At 43.0% G+C, this 23,368-nt stretch overlaps 1 protein-coding gene across 2 annotated transcripts in view; it reads left to right on the top strand.

Annotated features, from left to right (window-relative positions):
* The first annotated feature begins 583 nt into the window (after window positions 1-583).
* Window positions 584-23,368, top strand: part of SMURF1 (SMAD specific E3 ubiquitin protein ligase 1) — a 106,527-nt gene continuing 83,742 nt past the window's right edge. The window contains exon 1 of one of the 2 annotated variants that reach the window (XM_042970844.1): window positions 584-923. In XM_042970844.1, the coding sequence (XP_042826778.1) occupies window positions 869-923 (55 nt within the window). In that variant the 5' untranslated portion in view covers window positions 584-868. Of the gene's footprint in view, window positions 924-2,024; window positions 2,083-23,368 lie in introns of those variants that run through there. The other variant, XM_042970845.1, reaches the window with a different exon arrangement.

Raw genomic sequence — 23,368 nt, 5'->3', positions numbered from 1 at the left:
AAAATTAAAAAAAAAATAAAACACACAAAACAAAATAAAAATGTAAAAAAAAAAAATAAAAGCCCTTTGCTCAAAAAAAAAAGTGTTGCATGACTATTTGCGCAAGGTGCTTGGTGTAGTGACAGGCCACGGTTTCACGTAATCCTCTTTTCAATAGCTATCGGGGGCCCCGAGGCTTGAGACACAGACCTGGAAAATCCATTCTGTCCGCATCTGCAAACCCGTTCCCTCGCAGAACGTGGCGAAGACCGAGGGTAACGGTTCGCGGGCCCAGGCGGACCCCGTTCCTCTTTCCGCGGGCCTCCAAGGCGCGCTCGACTCCCAAGTCCCGAACGCCTTCGCTCATCTCCCAGCGGGAAGACGCGGGAAGCCGGGGGCCCCGGCTCCCAGAGTCCGCGCGCCCGAGGCTGGGCCGGCAACGTAGCCCCGCAGCGCGCCCCGCCCCGGCGTGTCCGCGGGCGCGCGCACGCACGCAGGCGCGGGGGCGCACGGCGCGGGCGCGCGCAGGGCCGGGCCGGCACGGCGGCGGGAGCGCGCGCGGCTCCGGGAGGCGGCGGCGGCGGCGGCGGAAGCGGCGAGGGCGGCGGGCGTCCGGCTCTGAGGAGGTGGTGGTGGTGGCGGCGGAGGCGGCTCCGGACTGGGCTCGGCTGGGAGCGAGCGAGGGTCGGGGGCGCCGGGTCGAGCGCGGATCCCCCGGCTCGACCGTCCTCCCGCCGCCCGGACGCCTGGGCCGCGGAGTTTGTGTCCCGGCTCGGACCCCGGCGCCCAGCCCGGAGCCGTAACCTTGAGGCGGCGGCGGCGGGGCCGGGCCGGGCCGGGCCGGGGGGCGGCGGCGCTGGATCCGCGGCTGCCCGATCGTTGGCGGGAGATGTCGAACCCCGGGACGCGCAGGAACGGCTCCAGCATCAAGATCCGTCTGACAGGTACGGCCGGTGGGAGGCCCACCCGCCCCCCCCCCACTCTCCCGACGCCCCCTGGCGCCCCGCACGGCCCCCCAGCAGCCCCGGAATTTCCCGCAGAGCGCCCCGGTGGAGTGGCCCTCCCCCACGCCGGCCGTTGTCCCAGGACCTCGTCACCCCCCTCGGCGAGTGCCCCTCGCTCCTCGCTCCCGGCCCCGCCCCCTCGCTGCTCCCGGCCCCGCCCCCTCGCTTCTCACCCCGATTCCCCCCCGCGGCCCTCTCGCTTTCCTCCTCCTTCCCCCACCTGCCCCTTCGCTTCTCCCCTCCTGCTTTCACCCCTCCACCCCGGTCGCCCCCCTCCCTCATCCCCGCCTTGTCCCCTCCGTTCTCCCCCTCGTGGCCCCGCCCCTACTCCTCATCTCCCCCCCCCCCTTTCCTACCCCTCGCTTTCTTCCCTCTCCCCTTACCTGCCTCCTCGCTTTTCCCTCCAGGCCCCGCCCCTTGCTCTCGGTCCCGCCCCTCGCTTCTCACCACCTTCCCGTCGTCTCCCGCTCCCCTGTCTGCCCTCGGACGTGCCCCCTAGCTTCTGCCTCCTGCCCCCGGCTCTCACCCCCTCCCCCACACTCTGTACCTTCCTCCCGCTACCACCCCCCCACCTGCCCCCCGGCTTCTCCCCTCCCGGCCCCGCCCCTTTATTCTCCCTTGGCCGGGCTCCCTCACTTTCCCCCTAAGCCCCGCCCCTCATTTTCTACCTAGTCCCTCCCTTGCTTATCTCCCGGCCCCGCCCCCTTGCTTCTGTCTCGCTGCCTCCACCCTTTCCTTCAGCCTCGAATTCCTCAGTCCTATCTCGTGGCTTCTCCCCGTCCTGTTCTCCTCACTTCCCCGCTGGTCCAGACCTCTTCGGTCTGCTCCACTTCCTTTCTCCCTCAGGCCAGGCCACTATCTACTCCTGACCGTGCTTCTTCAATTCTTTCCTTCTCTGCAATGCACTTTGCCGTCACCGCCCCCCCCCCTCCTCCCCCAGCATCCTTGAGCCCTGCCGAGGCGCTGAGGGACCCCCGCCCCGCCCCCCACTGGAGGCTCTGGCAGCTGCACTAACGCAGGCTCCTTGATTCGCTCCCGTTGAGTCTTTTCAATGAAATGCCCGCGTCTCCTAGGAGCCCCTGTAGTGCCACCTTCCAGGGTGAGCGCGAGGCTCTGCGGGCCGGCGACGCGCGGGTTTGGAGGAGTGTGGACGCGAGCTGTCTGGGGGAGGCGCCCCTCGCTAGCGGGCCCCGGAGATCCCGGGCCGGTCTGCGCCCTCGCCCGCCCCTTCTCGGTGTCCTCAGGGCTTAGGGCGCTGCGGCCGCGCCTCCCAGCTCAAATTCACACCTGAGGCGGGATTGTAGGGCTGCAGATGCGGTTCTGCTGCGGGACTTTCCGAACTCGAATGTTTCCAGCCCTGGAAAGGAAATAAAAAGTTCAGGCTAATTCCTGACGGGGGCTTTCCCCTGGATTTTTCTGTTCGGTGGCCCGTGTGGTGAGGATTCCGAAGTCAGAGTCTGGTCAGATCCTTTCACAGACAGAATGAGCATTTTGGACACTTTATCGCAGATGCGTAACACTAATTCGTCGGTAATAATCCATGAAAACAACAATGGGTGATTGTTTAAAAACTAAAGTTTCCTTTGAAGGTACATAGTTGTTGCATGATTTTTTGTTTGTTTCGAGAGAAGAGTTATAATTTTTATTTTTGTATAAAGATGTCACATTAGGTTATGATGAGATGATATGTTCAGATCAGATGATTTGGACCCAAATCCAGACCCTGGTTTTGTGGAGTGACAGCCATATATTCCAGGGATCTTTACTTCTGGGGAAACATCATCCTTTATTCCAGGACTTGTAGGAAACACTTCTCACTATGGAGATACAATGTATAACATTGTTATTTTTATGGTTACATGAAAGCCATGTTTTTGACTTTGTGATGCTTGTAAAACTTTAATTACTGACAACTTTAATTTGATTCTCATTTACAGTGTAAACTGTAATTGACATCAGATTGGTTTCATTTTGTTAAGAGCAGAAGTAACTGACTTCATGAGTTTTGGTAGAAATATGATTAATGTTTCAGAAGGAATAGGTTCTAATGAGAGTGTGTCAGGTGTAATATATATATTAATCAAGCCTAATTGGCAGGTCTGGGCCTTTCCCGTGTGAAGGGGGTGGGGGGGACTTGGTTTGTCCTCCCAAATTATTTTTGGATTCAGAAATTTAGGTGCCACAGATGTAGAAATGCTTTGGAGAGTTTTGGATGGCATTTGATATTGAAGGATCAGGTAAAGAGTGTTGTTTCCAAAGCACCTTTTCCCTTCACCCCTGGTGATGTTATTGGCGGTCTGAGATGATCTGTGAGTGTGGTCATCCCCGCAACAGGATGGAGAGTTGAGTGGTCATTGTAGACCCACGTGCAGTTGTCTGTTGAAAGTTCATTTATGTTGTAACGTTGGAACCAGATATTTTGTTGAAGAGGGGGTGGTTTTGGCCTCCTCTTCAAGCTTTCAGGGGCAGTTTGAACTCCCTTCACTTCTGGCCTGTTGGATAGCCATCTTGTAAAAGTTGTATGCTTTTGTTACAGGTTTCAGAGTTTATTTCTACCTGTGATATTTGAAAAAAATATTTTTTAAAAATGAGGGACATTCTAACCAGTCAGTAATATCACACAGAGCATAATTCAAGGCGACATCTGATGGCATGGGAGTTATAAAAGAGCATTTAGAACTTTGGGGTCCACAGTTGTATTTGGTGATGAAGAGAGGATTGGATTTAGAATTAAGAGACTTGAGGGGCACCTGGGTCGGTTCAGTGGGTTCAGTGTCTCACTCTGGATCTCAACTTGGGTCTTGATTTCAGGGTCGTGAGTTCAAGCCCCACATTGGGCTCCGTGGTAGACGTGAAGCCTGCTTAGGAAAAAAAAGACTTGATTTTGTTCAGCTCTATCCTAAACTGCATGATATGGAACCAATTATGTGACCTTTTGGGGTCTCAGTTTCATCATATAAAATGAGATTTCAACTAAAAAATTTTATTTAAGTGTTTATTTATTTGGAGAGAGAGATTTAGAGAGTGAGCAGGGAAGGGACAGAGAGAGAGAATCCCAAGCAGGCTCTGCGCTAACAGCTGAGCTCGAACTCACGAGCCATGAGATTGTGACCTGAGCCAAAGTCAAGAGTCCAACCGCTTTACTGACTGAGCCACCCAGATGCCCCGAGATTTCAACTTTATTCTAACATCTTTGATTCTCCATTTGGCTACCTACTTATTCTAAATTATGTTGGGTACTTATGCTTTGTGTTATTAAATCTCAATGCTGATATTCAGAAATTTGTGTTAAAACACAGCTCTTATGTTTGATTTATGCTAAGCATTAATTTTGTGTATTGATTATGATATATTTTTTTTCTTCCTCTGGAGCCCTTTCAGCTTTTGAAAACTATTGAGTGATATATGGAGCTGCTTTGGAAGCCTGGCCTATGTAGTAGAAGAATATTTGAGTCTTTATATTTAAAAGAATTTAACTTTAATGAATGTCTTTGTGATGTTTTAACAGGAAAATAGTTTTTAAATAGTTTCAGTAGGTTTGGGGCATAATATGTGCAAAATCAAAGTGATCTTAACATTATCTTGCAGACATTTAGAGTTCACTGGCAAATCAAACACTTCGGAAACCGTTTTAAGTTCAAGCAGGATTTGCAAAAACTTTTGTTTCTTATGTGGTACACAAATGAATCCCAGATACATTATTTAGGCCACTTTGGGTAAAAGAATGGAATTTTGGGCTCTAAGGGTTCCACAGTGCTCTTCAAGCAAATTAAATTTTATTCCAATGTTAACCAGTTAGTTGAAATAGCAAATGCCTAAACTTTTTTGGGTATTTAGGCCTTGAAACACTCTCAGACTTCCTTGTGTTTTTATATCTTTTGAAGCGTGACTGCGTGTTGCAAAGAGAAAAATTCTAATTCCAAGTAGAGAGAGGGGAAGAGGCCTTCCTTGATAGCATATGGAAATGGAGGCTATTTTTAAAGTTGTAGCACATGGAAAGTAAGGCCGACTTGGGGTTTGGCGTCCAGATGATGCGACTTGGAGAGAAACAGTTGTAGTAATAACTGTTAATAACTGTAATTGATCAATAACAGGTGGTCTAATTGATTTGAAATAGTTCTGTTTCTCTTAAAGGTTAAGAAGGCTGTTAAGAGAGTTCCCTTTATTGGTTTATGGCAGCAGAGAACCTCGCTTATGTAAGGCAGGCAACACTTTGGTTTTTAACGACGAAACCGGGATAAGCTGGCATAAGTCATCAGTGTTTAGCCCTGAGCTGCTTCTGAGTTTTCCTCGGGCTCAGCCTCAGGTTTATGAAGGTACTGTGAAGGCACTTCTTTGGCTGGATTAATGCTGGTTAAGGGTGTGGGATGTGCTACCTCAAGTAACTATTGCAAAACTTAAGCTTCAGTTTTACTTGAAAAGGAATCACATTCTGCCAAATATAGGTTGTATTTGTGATTTGACCACATTGGAGAGGTCTTAAGAAAAACCTTCCCCCCCCCCAAATCCGTTTTTTAAAACTTCTTGACCCCCTAACTGACCTGAGAGACGAAATACCTTGTACACTTTATTTCTGTCTATAGCTCGATAGTAATTGTAGTGATATCCAACTAGAATTTTTGACTTCAAGTCTAATTATTTCAGTTCACAACTCCTATTTCTGCAACCATAAAAGTGGTGTCTGAACTTTGAGTTTTTCCTTCTAGTCCCCAAATTTTCATTTTCTCTGTTTGGTCGAATTTGTCGGGTTCTAGCATGTTGTGCTGTGTGTAAGGGGAGGTTCTGGGGGCTGAGTCACTTGGGAAGAAGTATTTCCTCATGAATTAAAAAAAAAAGACTGACCCATAATATTTCAACATCAGCTCAATGATCCACTTAACTAAACGGGCTGTTTTGTAACATGTTTGTGGACACTGGTTAAAAGTTAAAGTAGCTGAATTGTGCATTTTATTGAGTGCCAAGAGCAAAAGGGAAGTTCAAAAACCTTCGGAAATAGATGAAATAATTTAGTATCCTGGCAGTGCTCTGATTCTCTGGTTGAGAAACCCTAACTTTTAGGATTCTTACTTGGATCAAATTGTTGTAATTTCAAACCGTTTTAGAGGTTAAATATTTTTAAACCAGTAGAGAATTAAAAATATGTGGTTATTTATTTATTTATTTATTTTATTTTTGTCACTGAACAACCTAAGTGACTGGTTTGCTTGTTGTTCTGTAAGTGAATGTTATTGAGAGACAACCCCTAATTTAAATTGGCTTGTCATCCACCGCATTCTAGCTGACCACGTCCCTAAGGCATGCTACTTAAAGATGAGCTGGAAAGCTCTGTTGAAAACACACACACACACACACACACACACACACACACACACACACACACACACAAAAGCACCTAGCCATGTGGACTGGAAATATCTTCTTTTTAAAATGTTAGAATTACTGTTGTGTCTATAGATGCAATGTAATCCATTTGGATATTTGAACTAAGTGGAATGTTGTTTCCATGCTTCCGGATTAAAGTGGGGGGAGCTCTTTTATTGTTTTAAAACAAGGCTTAAATAATGTACAATCAATGCGCCTGGTGACGCGCCCCAGTCTCATTCCAGCTGTGTTCACCTCCATTGCAGCTGAAAGGAATTCTAATTGGCTGAGGAATGTCAGCAACATCGTGTATCACTGAGCATGAACCTATTTTGCCGGCTGCTGGGTGATGCATTTCAGATGTTTTCAGCTCCCGAGTCCAACTTGGAGGTTGCTTTCAGGAGTCTGGAAGAGAACGTTGTGAGACTGCGGGATGTAGACAGCGGCCTGCGTTTTTCTTTGTACGTTGGGCATTCGCTAGGTTCTCTAAAGGCCACGCACGGTACTTTCTTGTGGCTTAAACACTGACTCGGGGAGTCAGAAGGTCTGAATTTGATTTTTAACTCACAGAAGTGAAGAAAGGGGGTGGGTGGAATTACAATCTTTTAGACTCCGTTTGCCTGTCTGTGATGCAAGATACCTGCCTTTGCATGTTGCACAAGGACTTGATGCAGATTAAATATTTTGATGCGTAGTTATGGGTTATTTATAGGGTAGCCTGGTGTAAATAGAGGGCCATATTCCTGTTATCTCTTATTCCCAAATAATTATGTCAGTGCTAACACTAATGGTATGCTTTGACACTGAAGAAAATCTATAAAACCTATTGATAAACATGAAAAGTAATACTCAAGAACAAATTGTTAAATTCTCTATGCATTCAGAAAGTTCCCTGGAGAAATAGCATTAGTTGCCAAAGCCAGCCTCATCTTTAATTGTGAAACCTTGGAAGCATTCCCATTAAAATCGGGAACAATACAGGGATGTGCTCTGTCAAAATTGTTATTAACTAGAGAAAGCAGAAAGCAAAATTGCTATTATTTGTTTTAGAAGTCCAAAAGAATCAGCTGATAAACAATTATAAGCAATTAAAAAGACTTAAGTAGTTGGATAGAAAATTTCTCCGTGAGAAAAAAAATGGATAGAAGTTGATATGCAGAGACAAACTAGGAAAAATAATTTGCAGTCTATATGAAAATGAAAGTCTAGCTTCTTTAATATATAAAGAGCTTTCAAAATCAATTAGAAAAAGGCCAATAACCTATTTGCAAAGAATACAAACACTTCAGAAAAGACAGAGAATGGGTTTCAAACATGGGAAAAGATACCCAGCCCTACATACCAAACAAAATACCAGTTGAAACTGGGAGTGAAACAGTTTTTCACTAAGCAGATTGGCAGAGACCAAAGAGTTTGAAAATATGTTATGATGACAAAGGTGTGGAAAAGCGGAAGCTCTTTTCCATTGTTGGCTGAGAATGTAAATTGATACAATAGAGTAAGGACAGCAGCTTGGTACTATCAGATAATAAATGTCTATGCCTTTGATTGACCAATTTTGCCTCCAGGAATTTTTCTTACAGATATATGCAAGGGGCGCCTGGCTGGCTCAGAAGAGCATGAGACTCTTGATCTTGGGGTCACGAGTTTGAGCCCCACATTGGGTATAGAGATCACTTAAAAATGAATAAGTAAATAAGTTAAAAAAACATCTATGCAAAATCATTGCAGCATTGTTTGAGACTAGGAGAGAAAACAACCTAAATGTGCCATTAATAGAGCACTAGTTAAATCAATTATGTTATATACCCAAGGATGTGTAGCTGTTTAACAGAATAAGATTGTGCTTATAAGATTCTGATACAAAGCACTTTCTAAGGCACATTATTGTGTGGGGGAAAGAGATTCAGAGGAGTGAATGTTGTAATACTATTTGAGTAATAAGTAAAAAATAAAAGGGGAAATTTATTGACCTATTTGTATAGGGTATCACTGCAAGGGTACTGCTGAAAATACTGATTGTGATTGTCCCTGGGGGAGAACCAGGGCCTGAGGATCTATCTGGGTGAGAGGGACATGTTTTCACTGTATTCCTTTTGTACTGTTTGATCTCTCCCCTCTTTCCTCTTGAGAATAGATTGCTTTTCAACAATTAAAAATGTTGAAAACAAAAAAGAATCTACAGCTCTTAACAATCTCTTAGGGCAACTAGTACATTGGTTGAAATTGTTTTCAAATGCAGGTGTTCTGAAAATTCAAAATAATTGTGTCAAATATATTTTAAAAGGCTAAAATAGTGTCTAAAGGCATATAGCCATGCTTATATGTATTTCTTCACAGGAAGATTCCTGGGTTCTGGAGAGTGAAAAATACTCTGCATACTTTGTAGATCTGAACAAACTTTTTTCCCAGAGAATATGTTTATTCTGATACTTAAACACACACACAAACACACACACACTCACACACAAATTGTTCCCGCATGAAACTAAGTAAGCCCAAATTTTTTCCAGATTGAGAAATCTGGTCCCGAAATCAATCTTTTTTCGTTCTTCTTTTCTTTTTGGTTTTCTTTTCTTTTCTTTTCTTTCTCTTTCTTTCTCCCTCTTTAAAAATTTACCTTTTTCTTTTTTTAAGATTTTAATTTCAAATAATCTCCACACACCACGTGGGGCTCAAACTCATGACCCTGAGATCAAGAGTTACATCCCCTCCGACTGGCCAGCTGGGTGCCCCTGAGATCTACTTTCTATAGTGAGCCCTTTGAAAGATTGGGGTCTTGGTTCTAAATAACAGTGCTGGTTTATATCATTTATTTGGAATATCATTTGGGGTTACCTCTGACCTATTTTCAGAAAATAACCTCATCCCTAAAGTGGGGACAAAAATGCTAACTTGCATAAACCAGCATCAATAACTTGGTATTTTCCCTAAATATTTATGATCAATATTTGCTTTAAACTTTTTATGGGCTTGCTTATTAATTTTAGCTGTGCCTAAAGAAGAACTAACTGACTCGATAAAAGTAGAAAAGGTTGTAACCACCTGTCATTTATTGCCTTATAGTTCTCCTAGATCTTTGGGATAAAAAGTCTAAATTTTACTGAATTGTATCTCTACATATATTACCTACAAATGATAGATTTGAGATTTGCTTGATGCTTGCTCGTACATGTCAATAATAGCAATGCCTTCTCTGTCTGCGTTTCTTCATTTCCAAAGAGTTCTCAAGTATATTTCCTCACTTGAGCCAAGCTGTCAAACCAAGCCCCAAGAGCGTTGTGTGTTTTGTTTTGTTTTGTTTTGTAGTGTTTTTATTTCTAGGTTAAAAAAGATAGCATGCAACTTGTTTTACTCTTTAAAAACACATTTTACAGGACAGAAAAGGATAGTTCCTCTTGTCCTAAATGGATAATCATATCATGTGCAGTTACGGAAATACTCAGAAACACACTTAATCTAACTATAATAAATTCATATACTTTACAATAATCAATAATCCTATGCAGGAGAAGGCCTACATGTTCTCATGGGATGTTGATTTAACTCTCCTTAGGCTTCAGTGAGGATAATCCACAAACTCACAACATTAGGTAAGGTGTTTTCTGTTTGTTTGTTTGTTTTTTTTTTTGTAAGGTAGCCTTTTTTTTCCTCCTTGATTGTGCAAGATTGGAAAGGTGACGTTCTTGTTCCCACACACACCTAGTAGACACCTTCAGCTTTACATGTCCCAGTCTTCCTGATTTTCTCCTCCCCAGAAACCTTCCTGTCCCCAGTCTTGCTCGCTTCATTAAATCCACTCAGTTGCTCAAACCCCAAACCAAGACATGTTGTCATATCCTTTGTATCTAACTCCTCAAGCCCTCTCGTTTCTGCAGCCATGGTTCATCTGGAGCATGTCTTCTCTCTATGCCCCTTGCCTCTCTCTTAGTTCAAGCTGCGAGCATCTCTTGTTTGGACAGCTGCCTTGTGCCCTTTTCGATTTGAATGTGACTTGCATCCAAAACCATCCTGCTACAGCATCAGCTATTTCTCGATTTCCAAGATGTTAAAAGATTAACTACAAAAGCCCTCATTTTCGCTTCTTCTAAAGGGGAGCTGGAAAGAGATTTGTTCACATTGTCCTTTCTCTTGGCTAGGACGGCTCCATCACCGTCTGCTTCGGTGTTCACTGCCTCTAGCTTCAGCTCCAGGAGCATTGGTGAAGATGGCCGGGTGTCTTTGTCAGGGTCGTGGAGCTTCTCATGGTCGGATGATTTAGGGATGGACACTGGCAAGTTGAACTGTGTACAACCACGGAGGGAGATCAGGAGACCAAACTGAAGACTACTATTTGAAAGAACCGAGAAGGGGAAATAGATAGTCTTTATGGTTCAGAGCGCGCATTACATTCTCTTGCACAGGAGCAGCCAGTTGTCTCTGGATAGCTCATGATTTTATCCCCACCCCCTTCCACGACAGCCATTCCCCAAGGCGCTCTGATCCTAGTCCACACCATCTTAGTAAGTGACATCGTTGACCAGGTAGGGTGTTCACTGAATTTTACCCTGCCTCCTTTGTTCAGCCAGTTTCACGTTTTTATTTCTGCCATGTATTTACAATACCACACTTCATGACATTGAGGGTTTTTTTATTAGTTTTTAAAAACAAGATGCTTTCAGATGTAAGTGGTTTAAACCCTAGCTTAAACTGGTTCAATAGAAAGCATTTTATTCAGTAAGTTAACTGAAAAGTCCAAAAGTAGTTTCACTGTATGACAAGGACCCAGTTTCTCTTTGGTTCTCAGTGCTGTGACCTCAGAACCATTCTTGGCTGTCTCTTTCTCTCGTGATCAAAAGATGGCTCTAGATGCTCCCATAGTGATTTCCTTCTGGCTTTAACCAGCAGAAATGTTAAAAGTCCACTTTTCCAATAGTTCTTTGCTGGAGTAGAAGTCCTGGAGTTGAATCCTCTTGTTGGGTTGGCCTGATTTGGGTCATGTATCCATCTCTGAACCAACCACTGTGGTAAGGTTGATGGGATGTGCCGGGTGGGCAGTTAGGATCCATCTTGGAATCTAGTAATGGTGTTCGTCCTACCCAGCATACAGGACTGGGACATTTTGAGGGAACAGAAAAATGGATGCTGGGAAGGCAACCAACAACTAACTAGATGATACCATTAAAAAAATGTATAATTCTGGCTTTGTGTATGCTGAACATGCGGATGAGAAAGCTACCATTTAATGAACTTCTGAAAAATAAGTATGCCTTCTTTGTGTGAAGCAAAAGATGTATTTCTGTAAAGGTGCCAAATATTTTTGCTAAGAGTTAGGAATGGTAGCTTTATATGTAAACTTACCCCAACAAATGTTATTGATTTATGTTATAGAATGTTTCTGGATTGTTGTGTTATTTGGGACTATTTCAAGTACGAAGACTTAAACAAAATTCAGGTACAGATTCTAGAAATTCTTATGTCATTTCCCTAGAGATGATAGGGTATTTTTTGAGAGGGGAAAAATGCATGTTAATTATTTGTTCATTGAATTCAGGATGAATAGAAAGGAAAAAAATTGTTCTTTATGCAAGAAAATAATTTTTTATAAGGCAATTACCAATCCTTCTTTATAATAAAGTCTTTGAAATAATATCCATTGTGATACTTGGAGCCCTGCATTTTCTTTGCCATTTTCCTAAAAAACAGGGAGGGGGGCTTATAAACAGGCTTAAAAAATGGAGGGAGGGCGCTCATGGCTGAGCTTTGAACCCATGTTCCAAGGAATGGTTGGCGCTCTCATCGGCAGTTCTTTCCTCTATGGAGCCAGCCAGGTAGGGTGGTTAGGAGCTGGGCTGGAGCCAGCCTGTGCCTTTAGATGAGTGACCTCATCTCTAAGTTTTCTCAGCTTAAAAAAAAAAAAAAAAAAAAAAAGAGGGTGGGAAATAGTTGGAGCCACTTTAGAGTTTATGAGTATTAAATGAAATAATCCACATGCAGTGTTTGGTACATAGTTATATGTTAGCTAATATTAATATTGTCATCTTTCAGTGAATCTAAGGTGACTTTGAAAGTCACACCATTGCCTTATGTACCACTAAAAAAGAAACACTACAGCATGATTCATTTGAAGATTTCAGAGATGTTAAAATAAGAGAAAATGTCTTTGAATCAATGGTACACGGTATTATGGCTACTCTGACTTGCAAGTCCTGGAAATTGTGTGCACACCCACAAAGTACCACAAAGTAATGCCATCTGTCTTCAGACTGAAGACATGGTGTGATCTGAAGTTTCTCTTCGTTTTGGTGTTTGTCCTAAGCTTATGTTGGTGTTGGTCTCATGTGTTGCGATATTGGTGATTTAATAATTGCTACTTCATTCTGTAGGTTTAGTAATGGATTATACAAGACCCATGATAGGCTTGGAAACTGGTGATTCGCTTTCTTCAGCGCTTTAGAAAAAAATGGAAATAATGTTTTTGGAAATCATCAAAAATTGGTTGGATAACACTCATCAGAAGTTCAAGGTAGCTGAAATGATAGTGCCCGGAACGTTTTAGAACAGCACAGGTTGTTGGCAGAGAGCCTGCTTAGGAAGGCGCCTTTGATACACGCAAACACATTCAGTTTGGAAGGCATAATATTGATATTTGGAAGCATTGCGTGGTATTTGATTTTCCACTAAAATTTAAATGTGGAAGTACATTGTAGAGTTTGAGCGGTAGTCACAGGCTCTTTAAGTACCAACTTGGTGCAGTAAAAAGTTGCTATGTGATACGCTACGCTGGAATTTAGAGTAAAATCTATGAGGATAGCACAGAGCCTCGATAGCGTGCTGTTTCTCTTGGAGCCTGATATTTCGGGTGTTGTGACGGGAGCAGTGTAAGCCTGTTCTGGCTCGCTTTCTCTTTTTTTAGGTCTATTTTTGATATTAACTTTGAAATGAATCACGGAAGTCTTTTTGGAGACTTGTCATACCTGTTTACTTATTGCATTATTTATGGCTTACTTCACGAACTGAATGTCAGCGGGGTTCCACTTTTGTTCACGACAATTGCAGGAGAGGAACAGATGTGCCGATGGCTTACCTCGAGCCTCGTCATAAGCCCCAGAGGCTGTCCTCAGGCACATCTGGCACATGAAGTATTTAAATAGTATTTGAGGGTGTTGGTGATGATTTTGGAAAAGACTCACTCTGCGCATTCCATAATTTCATGCATTCTGAGACAACAGTGTGTGTTTTCTTTTTGGAAACCCAGGTTTGGCTTCTGGATTTTGTCTAGGGTTCAGCCTAATGGTAGGGAAAAAAAAGTTTTTATGTTTTATTTCAGACAAGGAGTTTGACTTTAGGAAATGGTACCTCTGTTGAAATACCAACAAAAAATATTCCCAAAAGGAAACAGTTTATCAATGTCAGCACTTTTCTTATCACCTGTACAGTAGTGATGTTTATGTTTAGAATAGACAGGAGCCAGTCAAAATCTCTCAGCAAGGCTTTTCAAAAGGGTATGATGATGTCAGTGTTACTCCAGGTGTTTAATTTCAGGCAGTGTGAGTCAAGGATTTGGCGTTTCTTATATTAGAATAGATGAGACTTTATTCAGAAAAGAAAAATAAAACAACTCATTAACTTGAAGTGTATACATCACAGCCTAAAAACTTCAGTCGGAGTTTTTAAATAGATGATGTACGCGTATGATATAAAAGGGTATTCATTAAAAATAAGTCTCCTACCCTCCTTGTCCTTTGTCAGCCAAGAACTTGCCTCTAGAGAAGTAGCTGTTATTATCATCGCACTACTGGTTTCTCTTGGATTCTTCCAAAGGGTCTCTGTTCATTTCCCTTTGTCCCCCGCCTCTCTCTTTAACACAGATGACAGTATATGATGTGCACTTGTGTTCACCTTGCTTGTTCACATAATATAGATCAGGGATCGCTCCATTGTCCGTACACCCAGAGCTGTCTCTGTAGCAGAAACATCTCTGTTGCTTAGGTGGGGCCACGTGACTTGTTCTGGCTAGTGAAGTGTGAGAAGTGATTTGTCCCACTGTGGGGCCAAAACAGGAAGAGCCTCCAGCTCTTCCGTGGAGCACTGGGGACCATGTGGCGCATGGTGGGGCCTTTGTCAGCCTGGGTCCCTGAATGATTACGTGGCACGGAGAGTCCCCTTCTGCCCTGGTCCATGTACTCCCCGCCCCCCCCCCCCCCATCCCGCCCCGACAATGACAACACAACCTGTGTTGGACATGTAGTGCTGGCAGGGAATAAAACCTCTGTTATGTTCATTTGTTTTTACATCATGTCAGTCTTTCCTGATTGGTGTTGCCTATTTCTTTTTAACAGCTGTGAAATACGTAGCACCAAATAAACCCAGTTCAGATTATCATGAAAGAACAAAAGGGCATCTCAATAAAGAATAACCATTTTAGAGGCGCCTGGGTGGTCCAGTTGGTTAAGCATCCAACTCTTGATTTCGACTCAGGTCATGATCTCATGGTTCGTGAGTATGAGTCCAGCATCGTGCTCAGCACTGACAGTGTGGAGCCTGCTTAGGATTCTCTCTTTCTCCGTCTCTCTGCCCCTCCTCCATTTGCATGCACGAATAAATAAAGTTTATTTTATTTTGAGAGAGAGTGGGGGAAGTGTCAGAGAGGTAAAGAGAATCCCAAGCAGGCTCTGTGCTGTCAGCACAGAGTCTGAAATGGGACTTGATCTCACAACTGTGAGATCCTGACCCAAGCCCAAATCAAGAGTCGGTCGCTTAACCCACTGAGCCACCCAGGTGCCCCCAAAGAATAATCATTTTAAATAAACAAATACCAGAGAAATTGTGGCTACAGTGTGTTACTACATCATTGTAGCCTATCTATCCTTTAAGGGAATATATATCTATTGAAAAATACAAAGGAGAAATAAGCACTTTATTATTTGAGTGAGGCTTCATTCTTTAACATTATAGTTTATAATTTTTGCATCCGAATTTGGTATTAATTTTCTAGTCAGATTATTTTGAAAGGAGGGTAGGCACCGAAGTCAATTCACTGTGTTACTCAGGATTGAGCACAATACTTACAGGTGTTAAGGATGAGAGAAAGGTTACAAAAATAGTCTCTACCCAGAACTTAACAGTAGGGAGTGAGACAGGCACTAGAAACAGTTAAGCATTAAAAAAAAAAAAAAAAAAAAAAAAAAAAAACAAAGGTGCTAGATTGAAAAGACAGCTCTTTGTGGGCCACAGAGGCCTAGCGCTGGGGAGGCCAAATTTGAAGTCGCTCTGGAATGATCTGCATGAGACAGAATGGGGCAAGAGGGTGGCCAAACAGAGGGAACAGAGGACACAGGCTTCAGTGACAGGCCGAGGGGTCTGGGTAGCAGTAGAGAGATTTGATCTGGAACTGACCTGATAAATTCTGATGTGTAGAAGGGGGTCTTTTGTGTCCAGAGGGCAGCACAGGATCCAGTGAATGTAGTACCATGGCTAAGAGCCAGCCACGCTAGAGGCCTGTGCTCCAATTCTGGCTTTGCCACTTTCTAACTCTAGAAAGTTCTAGAAAAAGGGTCTGCAGGGTAAGTGCTTAGAGAATGACAGTTGTGATGCCTACTGTGTGCAGCTGCCTCTTGGAGGGGAACTTGGTAACAGTGAGAACTGTCTAATGAGCGAATAAATTCGGCCCCTTCACAAAGTGAGTGTTGCGTGTTGCTGTTTTATGCAAATACTGGATGATAGTCTTTCTAGAGGCTTTACAAGGAATCCTTTGTGGGGGCCAAGTTTAGACTAAATGGTCTACAAAATTTCTTTTTAACAAACATTTATTGAATAACTACTAGGTGCTAGGTTGTCTGGAAAGTAACATACTGGACACCAGGAAGGGGTCAGAGACCAGATGAAGGGAAATACTTGTTGTTTACCCAGTCTGTGCATTGTTACAAAGTTAACGTCAGACTCCCTGTATGGCCCTTGAAAAACCATTCCAATTGGGTGGGTGTGTGGGGGGGGGGGGTCGGAGATAAGTGTCTGTGAAGCAAGTTAAGTGATGTAAATACTAAATGATCTTGAACATCCTGATAAAACACAGCAGGTGTTCAGGGAAGGCTGCCTTAGCCTTTCCTCTGATGTGCTCACTTTAGTATCTTGCTGGTTTATTGCAACATGCTTTCTGAAAATCCTTCTTAGAAGTTCTAATTGGAGCCCAACTATGGCTCCTCCAGTATGGATGGTAAATTCGTGTTTGTGGAGTGATTTTTTTAATCTTTTTTTTTTTTTTTTTTTTTTTTTGACACTGGAACTATTTCCATTTACAGTCAGGTACTGTTTAAAATCTTTTTGCGGGCAAAATAGGTTAAACTTAAAGTGCACGGGAGGGAATTCCTCGAGGTGGGGAGGCAGATCCCGTGGAAGGTCCAGGGCTCTTGCCCCAGATCACTTATGCTGGGGGCTGTACAACCTTCACACCCTGTTTGGAGTCTCTCCAAAGAGATTCTAGATTGAGAGTCTGACAAATGCCAGCTTGAAGCTTTAGTGTTGGGACGTTATTCTTTGGAGTGCCTCTTCTGGCCTTTGGCTCTTTTTATGGAAACTAGGTCAGGTATACAAACTACATCCTGTGGAATTCTAAGGTGAGCACTGTGGTTGGATGTGGGTTTTAGGATACACCTGACCGGGGTTTCCTGTCCAGATTTGCTGTTCAGGATTGGGGTCACTCTGGGCAGTAATGATGAAGCTTTTTGTCAATTATTGAGGCTTTTACTACTCGCCAGGAAGGCACGATGCTAGGCACTTCTCACGAGTTTCCTCTCAGTAAACTTACTTAGGTAGGTACTACTCCTGTCCTCATTTTGGAGACTGTGGAGTCAGTCCTCCCAGTTTCCCCGCATACCAGTGTCCTTGGGCAAGCCCTGCATTTCAGCTTTAAGCCTCAGATAAGACCTACCTCCTAAGGCTGTTGCAAGGAATAAATGAAGTAATTTGGTGCCCAGCTGTTGCCCAGCATATGGTAGAGGCTCCCTGGCCTAAGGCTTCACTGAGTTATCTTGTAAGTGGATTAAAGGTGACGGCTTCGTGAAGTTAACTTTGCTTCTTACTTTCTGTGTTGGCGTAAACGTTGTTTCTGAAGCTAGTTCTTTTCTTCAAATTAAAATCGCCGTTAAACGTCATTCAGTTAGGAGCTCACTTTTTCAGCCAACCTTCCCAGAAAGTGATCGCTTCAAGATTGTTTATGGAGGGGGCAAATGGCACTGGCATTATTGTGACAGAGATGAGGAACAATATAAAAAGGAAAGTGAATCTTCTCAAATTTCCACCACCTCTTACTAACTTAATATTTTTTATTGCCGTTTCCTACTTGGTGTACATTCCTATTGATTATTTACTAAAAATCAGAATAAACTGTGCCTTGTTATTATGTGTCATGTATATTATCACTGTAACATTACTCGGTAATTACACTTCTGAAAAATAAATACAGCTGACCCTTGAACAACATAGGTTTGAACTGTGTTGAATTATATATATTATTATATATAATAAACGTAGTACAGGACTGTAAATGTCTTTCCTTCCTTAGGATTTTCTTAACTTTCTTTCTCTAGCTTACTTTATTGTAAGAATACAGTATATAATACATATAACATAAAAATACGTGTTAGTTGACTGTCTATGTTATCAATAAGACTTCTAGTTAATAGGAGGCTACGAGTAGTTGTATTCTGGGGGGAGTCAGAAGTTACACAGAGATTTTCAACTGCACAGGGATAGGGGGTGTCAGTGCCCCAACCCCCCCCATCCCCTCATTTCAAGACTCAACTGTAAAATTTTAGTGATTCCCAAAAGTTTGAACTCACCTTTCCCCCCCCTCTTTTGTTAAATGATGTATAGTTGACATACAATATTACATTAGTTTCAGGTGTAAATATAGTGATTTGACAACTCTGTACATTATGCTGTGCCCACTACAAATGTCACCATCATCTGTCACCATACATACAACGCTATCACAGTACCATTGTCTATATTCCCTATGTTGTACTTTCTCCCTATGACTTCCTCCTTCTTGTGCTTTCCTCTCTCCTTCACCCATTTTGCTCATCCCCCATCCCCCATCCCCCCCCATCCCCTTTTCCCTCTGGCAACCGTCAGTTGGTAAAAGTTGGAGCATTCTTGGTTCAGGCTGTGCCTGTGCTGTTTTTCTATTTGGTTTGGTCCTCAGGCCTCATCACCACCCTCTCCGTGTGAAAGAATGGTATGTTCTATTTAATGGTATCATGAAACTGGTTACCCCTCTGAGATAGAGCGTTTTGTGGTTCCACTTAACCCAGCGTTTGAACTCATGAACCAAGTTTAGGAGAGAATTTGCGAGCGTAGATAATGGTTGGGTCTTGGAGACATTTTTAACAGAAACCGAGTGTGACACCAGTGGTTAGCCAAAAGACACAGGAGAAAGGACGTGAAATCGTGATTATGGAAAAAGAAATATGGTTGATGTCTGTGATCGAGTCCGTCCTTTTGGTAGTGCTGGGCCAAGGACATTAACATTTCAGAAATACTAAAAACAGGTCCCTGTAGCTGTTTCCTTGTGTCCCACCAGCATCAAGCAGCCGTCTTGGAGGAGTTATGCGCAGAGGCGATGTTAGTGGACACTGCTCCCCTTCCGGCTCCCTGATTTCCACAGGGGGTAAACGACATGGGGAGCTCACTGGAACCATAGTTTCCCTGAAGTCTCAGGAGCTTGTTTTGGGTGTGGTGCTCTCTCCACCATTTGTATAGTTGCCAGACTGCTATGATTTTATCACTCAGTAATGTTCCAGGAGGTTTTAGTGAAAATCTAAAACTGCCTGCCCACCCTATCAAGTGGAGTTTGAAAGAGGTCTCTTGGGAGAGGATAGACCGAGTCTTCTAAGTGGTCTGTGATCCAGAGCATTTCCTGGGCTATGTGTTTATCAAGGCTGAGCTTTACTTCCAAACTAAGCTTGAGAAGAATCTGGGAATGTTTCCCAGCTGATGGGGGGTGGGGAGAAGAGGAGGATGCAAGGCGGAAAGAACAGAGAAAATTTCACTCTCTTTTTATCTTTTACACAGTTATCTGCTGAAATCTGTCTACAGATACGGCTTGCAAAATAGAACCTTTCTGGGGTATGAAGTAGGATAGGCTGTTGAATGTTAACTTTCAAATTATATATAGTATTTTAATTTTATTGGGAGAGTGGAACATTGGGAAGATTAGTTTTTAAATGGATCAGACAAGGGGCGCCTGGGTGGCTCAGTCGGTTGAGCGTCTGACTTTGGCTCAGGTCATGATCTCACAGTTCATGGGTTTGAGCCCCGCAGCGGGCTCTGTGCTGACGGGGTGGAGCTTGGTTGGGATTCTCTCTCTCTCCCTCTTTGCCTTTCCCCTACTCATGCTCTCTCACTCTCAAAATAAATAAATGGATCAGACAGACTCACTCTTCAAGGTGAAAAAAAAATGCCGAGGAGAGAGTGCTATCTCCCTGTTAATTGCCATTAATATCAAGCCATCCCAGTGTGACTGTTATCTCAGAGTTCAAGGTCTAAATTGACACACTTGGGAAGAGTGAGGTGTTGGGGAAATAGTAGTGTTAAGTAGGTGGTTTTTCCTTCCTGTCTGACTCAGTGTTAGAGAACTCTTTTTAGGCAATATGTTGATCTTAATACTTCGATGCTGGACTTAAGTCATTACAGACATCCCGGTATATACAGTAGTTCCTAGCTCTTTTAGTAGAAATCTCGTAAAGAAAACCTGTCTCCCTTATGTCACTGCTTCTCTCCCTAAAAGTTTCTGTAATCACTACTCCTTTATCAAAAACTAAGATGTTGGTGGTACCAGAAGAAAATTTCTTTGGCCTGAATAATTCTAGCTTCAATCCCTCGATGATGACACTTTTATGTGTATTTTAAATTTGTTGTTTTCCCCCCTTACTGTGCTGCTGTGCGTGTGGGTTTCCTAGCTGGAGAGGCTGGCATTGGTGGTGAAAGACTTCGATCTAAATTTAGATTCTTTTTGGAGGTTTCATAGAATACTTCCTTAAATTAAGTCACAGACCACAAAAGCAGCTGCTATGTGGGGCTTCCAGGTTTGGTGTTGTTTTTTTCCCCCCGCTCTAGAAATAAAGAAGATGGGGCAGGAAGGGACTGGCTGTCACCCCCAGCTGCTTCAGGGGGTTCTGTCATGGTAGCCAGAATCACTAGCAGCTTCTGTGGTGAATTTAAAGGTTAGGAGGCAAGATTTGATGGTAATCCAACAGAAATGGGAAACAGTCACCAGTCCAAGGAAGTACGGCTAAAACCAGCACTTTGTCTGGGTTGTATTGTAGGTAGTGATGGGTAATGATAGGACTTCCTTGTGTATGCTTGTAAATGTACCTGGAGACTTAGAAGCCATGAGTTAATAAGCCAGTACATTTAATTTTTCTGGAGAACAATACAGCTGCAAGATCTTTCAAGCTGAAAGAAAGAGTTGAAAGGGGGTCGTTGATGGCAATCATGGGTGTGCTGCACAATCTCCCTCTTTCTCCCAGAGTCCGAGAAAACATGTTTTTACATCCTTTCAACATGGGCCACCTTACTTGTTGGTGCCCACAGGCCCCAGCTGGAGAGCTTGATCTGAAGTGGAAGGAGGGAGGAACCAGGCTTCCCTGCCCCTAGGGAGTCAGGGAGCCTGAGGACGGCTTCCTGGGCAGTATTTGTAGCTGGACCAGCCAAACTCAGGCTGGTCATACTGAGGCTGTCACATACTCAGACAGCCATTCAGTGTCTGTTGTGCAATCATCACACTATCCATATGCCCTTATATTTGGGATTTGTGTAATTATATTCTAAAACAGTATACCAGTCCCTTACATTGTCAAACACATGTAGAATCTCATTCCCACCCCGCTTTCTCCCCCAGTGTGGGTCAACAATCTTCCCATTAGTGTATTTTCATTATATAACCACCCCTTTATTTAAATATTTCCCTTTTCACAAAGGTCAATTTGTTGTTGTTGCTGTTTTCTGGCAGGGGTTGGGGAGGATCTATACATGGAGCAACATGTAGACTGTACAAGATGGCTCATTTTAAAAAGGAAGTGTTTTCGCACCAGCCCCTATCCTTGAAGTTCTTTTCCCCAGAGACAGTCTGGTGGTAACCTTCTTGTTTATCTTTGCAAAGGTGTATTAGGTAAAAATGCTTATATATTTTTCCTCTCCCTGCACACCCCTTCTTCTTTAGGGGGAACATATACTCAGTTCTATGCCTTGCTTTTTCACCCAGTAATATATCTTGGAAAGCTTCCATATATATCAGTCTGATTGATACATACTGGTGTCATGTATGATTTAGTGGCTTTGGTACATTCCCAACGTATAACCGTCATCACTGTCGAACTCCAGAACATTGTCATCATCCCAAAAAGGAAATCCAATGCCCACTGCGCAGTCACTCTCCATCCCCCTCACACCCCCCCCCCCAAGCCTCGCCCTGGCAACTACTAATCTGCTTTCTAGCTCAATGAATTTGCTGATTCTGGGCATTTCAGAAAAATGCAGTCCTATACAATATGTGGCCTTTTTTAGTCTGGCTTCTTTCACTTAGCATAATGTTTTCGAGGTTCATTCATGTTGTAGTGTGTATCACTACTTCATTCCTTTTTATGGCTGAATAATATTCCATTGGATGGATGGACCACATTTTCTATATCCATCAGTTGATGGACACTTGGGTTGTTCCCACTTTTTGGCTGTTATGAATAAAGCTGCTGTGAACATTGATGTGCAAATTTTTGTGTGAACATATGTTTGCAGTGTTCTTGGATATATACCTCAGAGTAGAAATGCTAGGTCATATGGAATTCTGTGTTTAAAAAGCAACAGCTAAATTGTTTTCCATAGTGGCTGCATCATTTTACCATCCTCCCACCAGCAGTGTATGAGGGTTCCGGTTTCTCCACATCTTAGCAAACGCTTATTCATTTTTTCTCTTTCTCTTTCTTTCATTCTTTCTTTCTCTCTCTTTGTCTCTTTCCTTCTCTCTCTCCCTCTCTTTTTCCTTCCTTCCTAAGAGTTAACTATTATAGCCATCCTAATGTTACTGTGGTTTTGATTTGTATTTCCCTAATGACTAAAGATGTTGAGGGTCTTTCCATGTGCTTATTGGCCATTTGCATATCTTCCTTAGAGAAATGTCTACCAATTGTGTTGTTTGTATTTTTGTTTTGAGTTATAAATTTTTTTTTAAACATATTCTGGATTCTAGACCCTTATTTGGTATGATTTCCAAATACCTTCTTCCAATCTGTGGGTTGTCTTTACACTTTCCTATAGGGTCCTTTGATGCACAAGATTTTTTAACTTTGATAAAGTCATTTATCTGTTTTTTTAATTTTGTTGTTTGTGCTTTTGGTGTCGTATTTAAGCAACCATTGCCTAATCCAAAGTAATAAAAGCTTTACCCCTGTGTTTCTTCCTCAGAGTTTTATAGTTTTTGCGGTTAGATAGAGGTCCTTGATTCATTTTGAATTGATTTTTGTATATGTTGTGAGATAGGGGTCCAAATGTATCCTTTTGCAAGTGGATATTTAGGTGTTCCAGCACCATTTGTTGGAAAGACCATTTGTTGAAAACCCTTATTGATTGGACTTGGCACCTTGTCAAAAATCATTTGACCATAAATGTATTGCTGTATTTCCGGACTCTGAATTGTATTCTGTTGGTCTAGAATATCTCTTCTTATGCCAGTTTCATACTATATTGATAACTATTGCTTTGTAGTAAGTTGAAATAGGAAGTGTAAGTCTTCTAATTTTATTCTTTTTCAAGATTGTTTTGACTTCAGGATCCTTTGCAATGCTGTATGAATTTTAGGATGAGCCTATTTCTTTTTATTAATTTTTTTAATGTTTATTTATCCTTGAGACAGAGAGAGACAGAGCATGAACGGGGGGAGGGTCAGAGAGAGAGGGAGACACAGAATCCTAAGCAGGCTCCAGGCTCTGAGCTGTCAGCACAGAGCCCAACGCGGGGCTCGAACCCACGGACCGTGAGATCATGACCTA

This window comes from Panthera tigris, chromosome E3, assembly GCF_018350195.1.
Source record: "Panthera tigris isolate Pti1 chromosome E3, P.tigris_Pti1_mat1.1, whole genome shotgun sequence".
NCBI lineage: Eukaryota > Metazoa > Chordata > Mammalia > Carnivora > Felidae > Panthera > Panthera tigris.
Note: the sequence above shows the minus strand (reverse complement) of the source record. Positions and strands in the feature narration are given on the sequence as shown.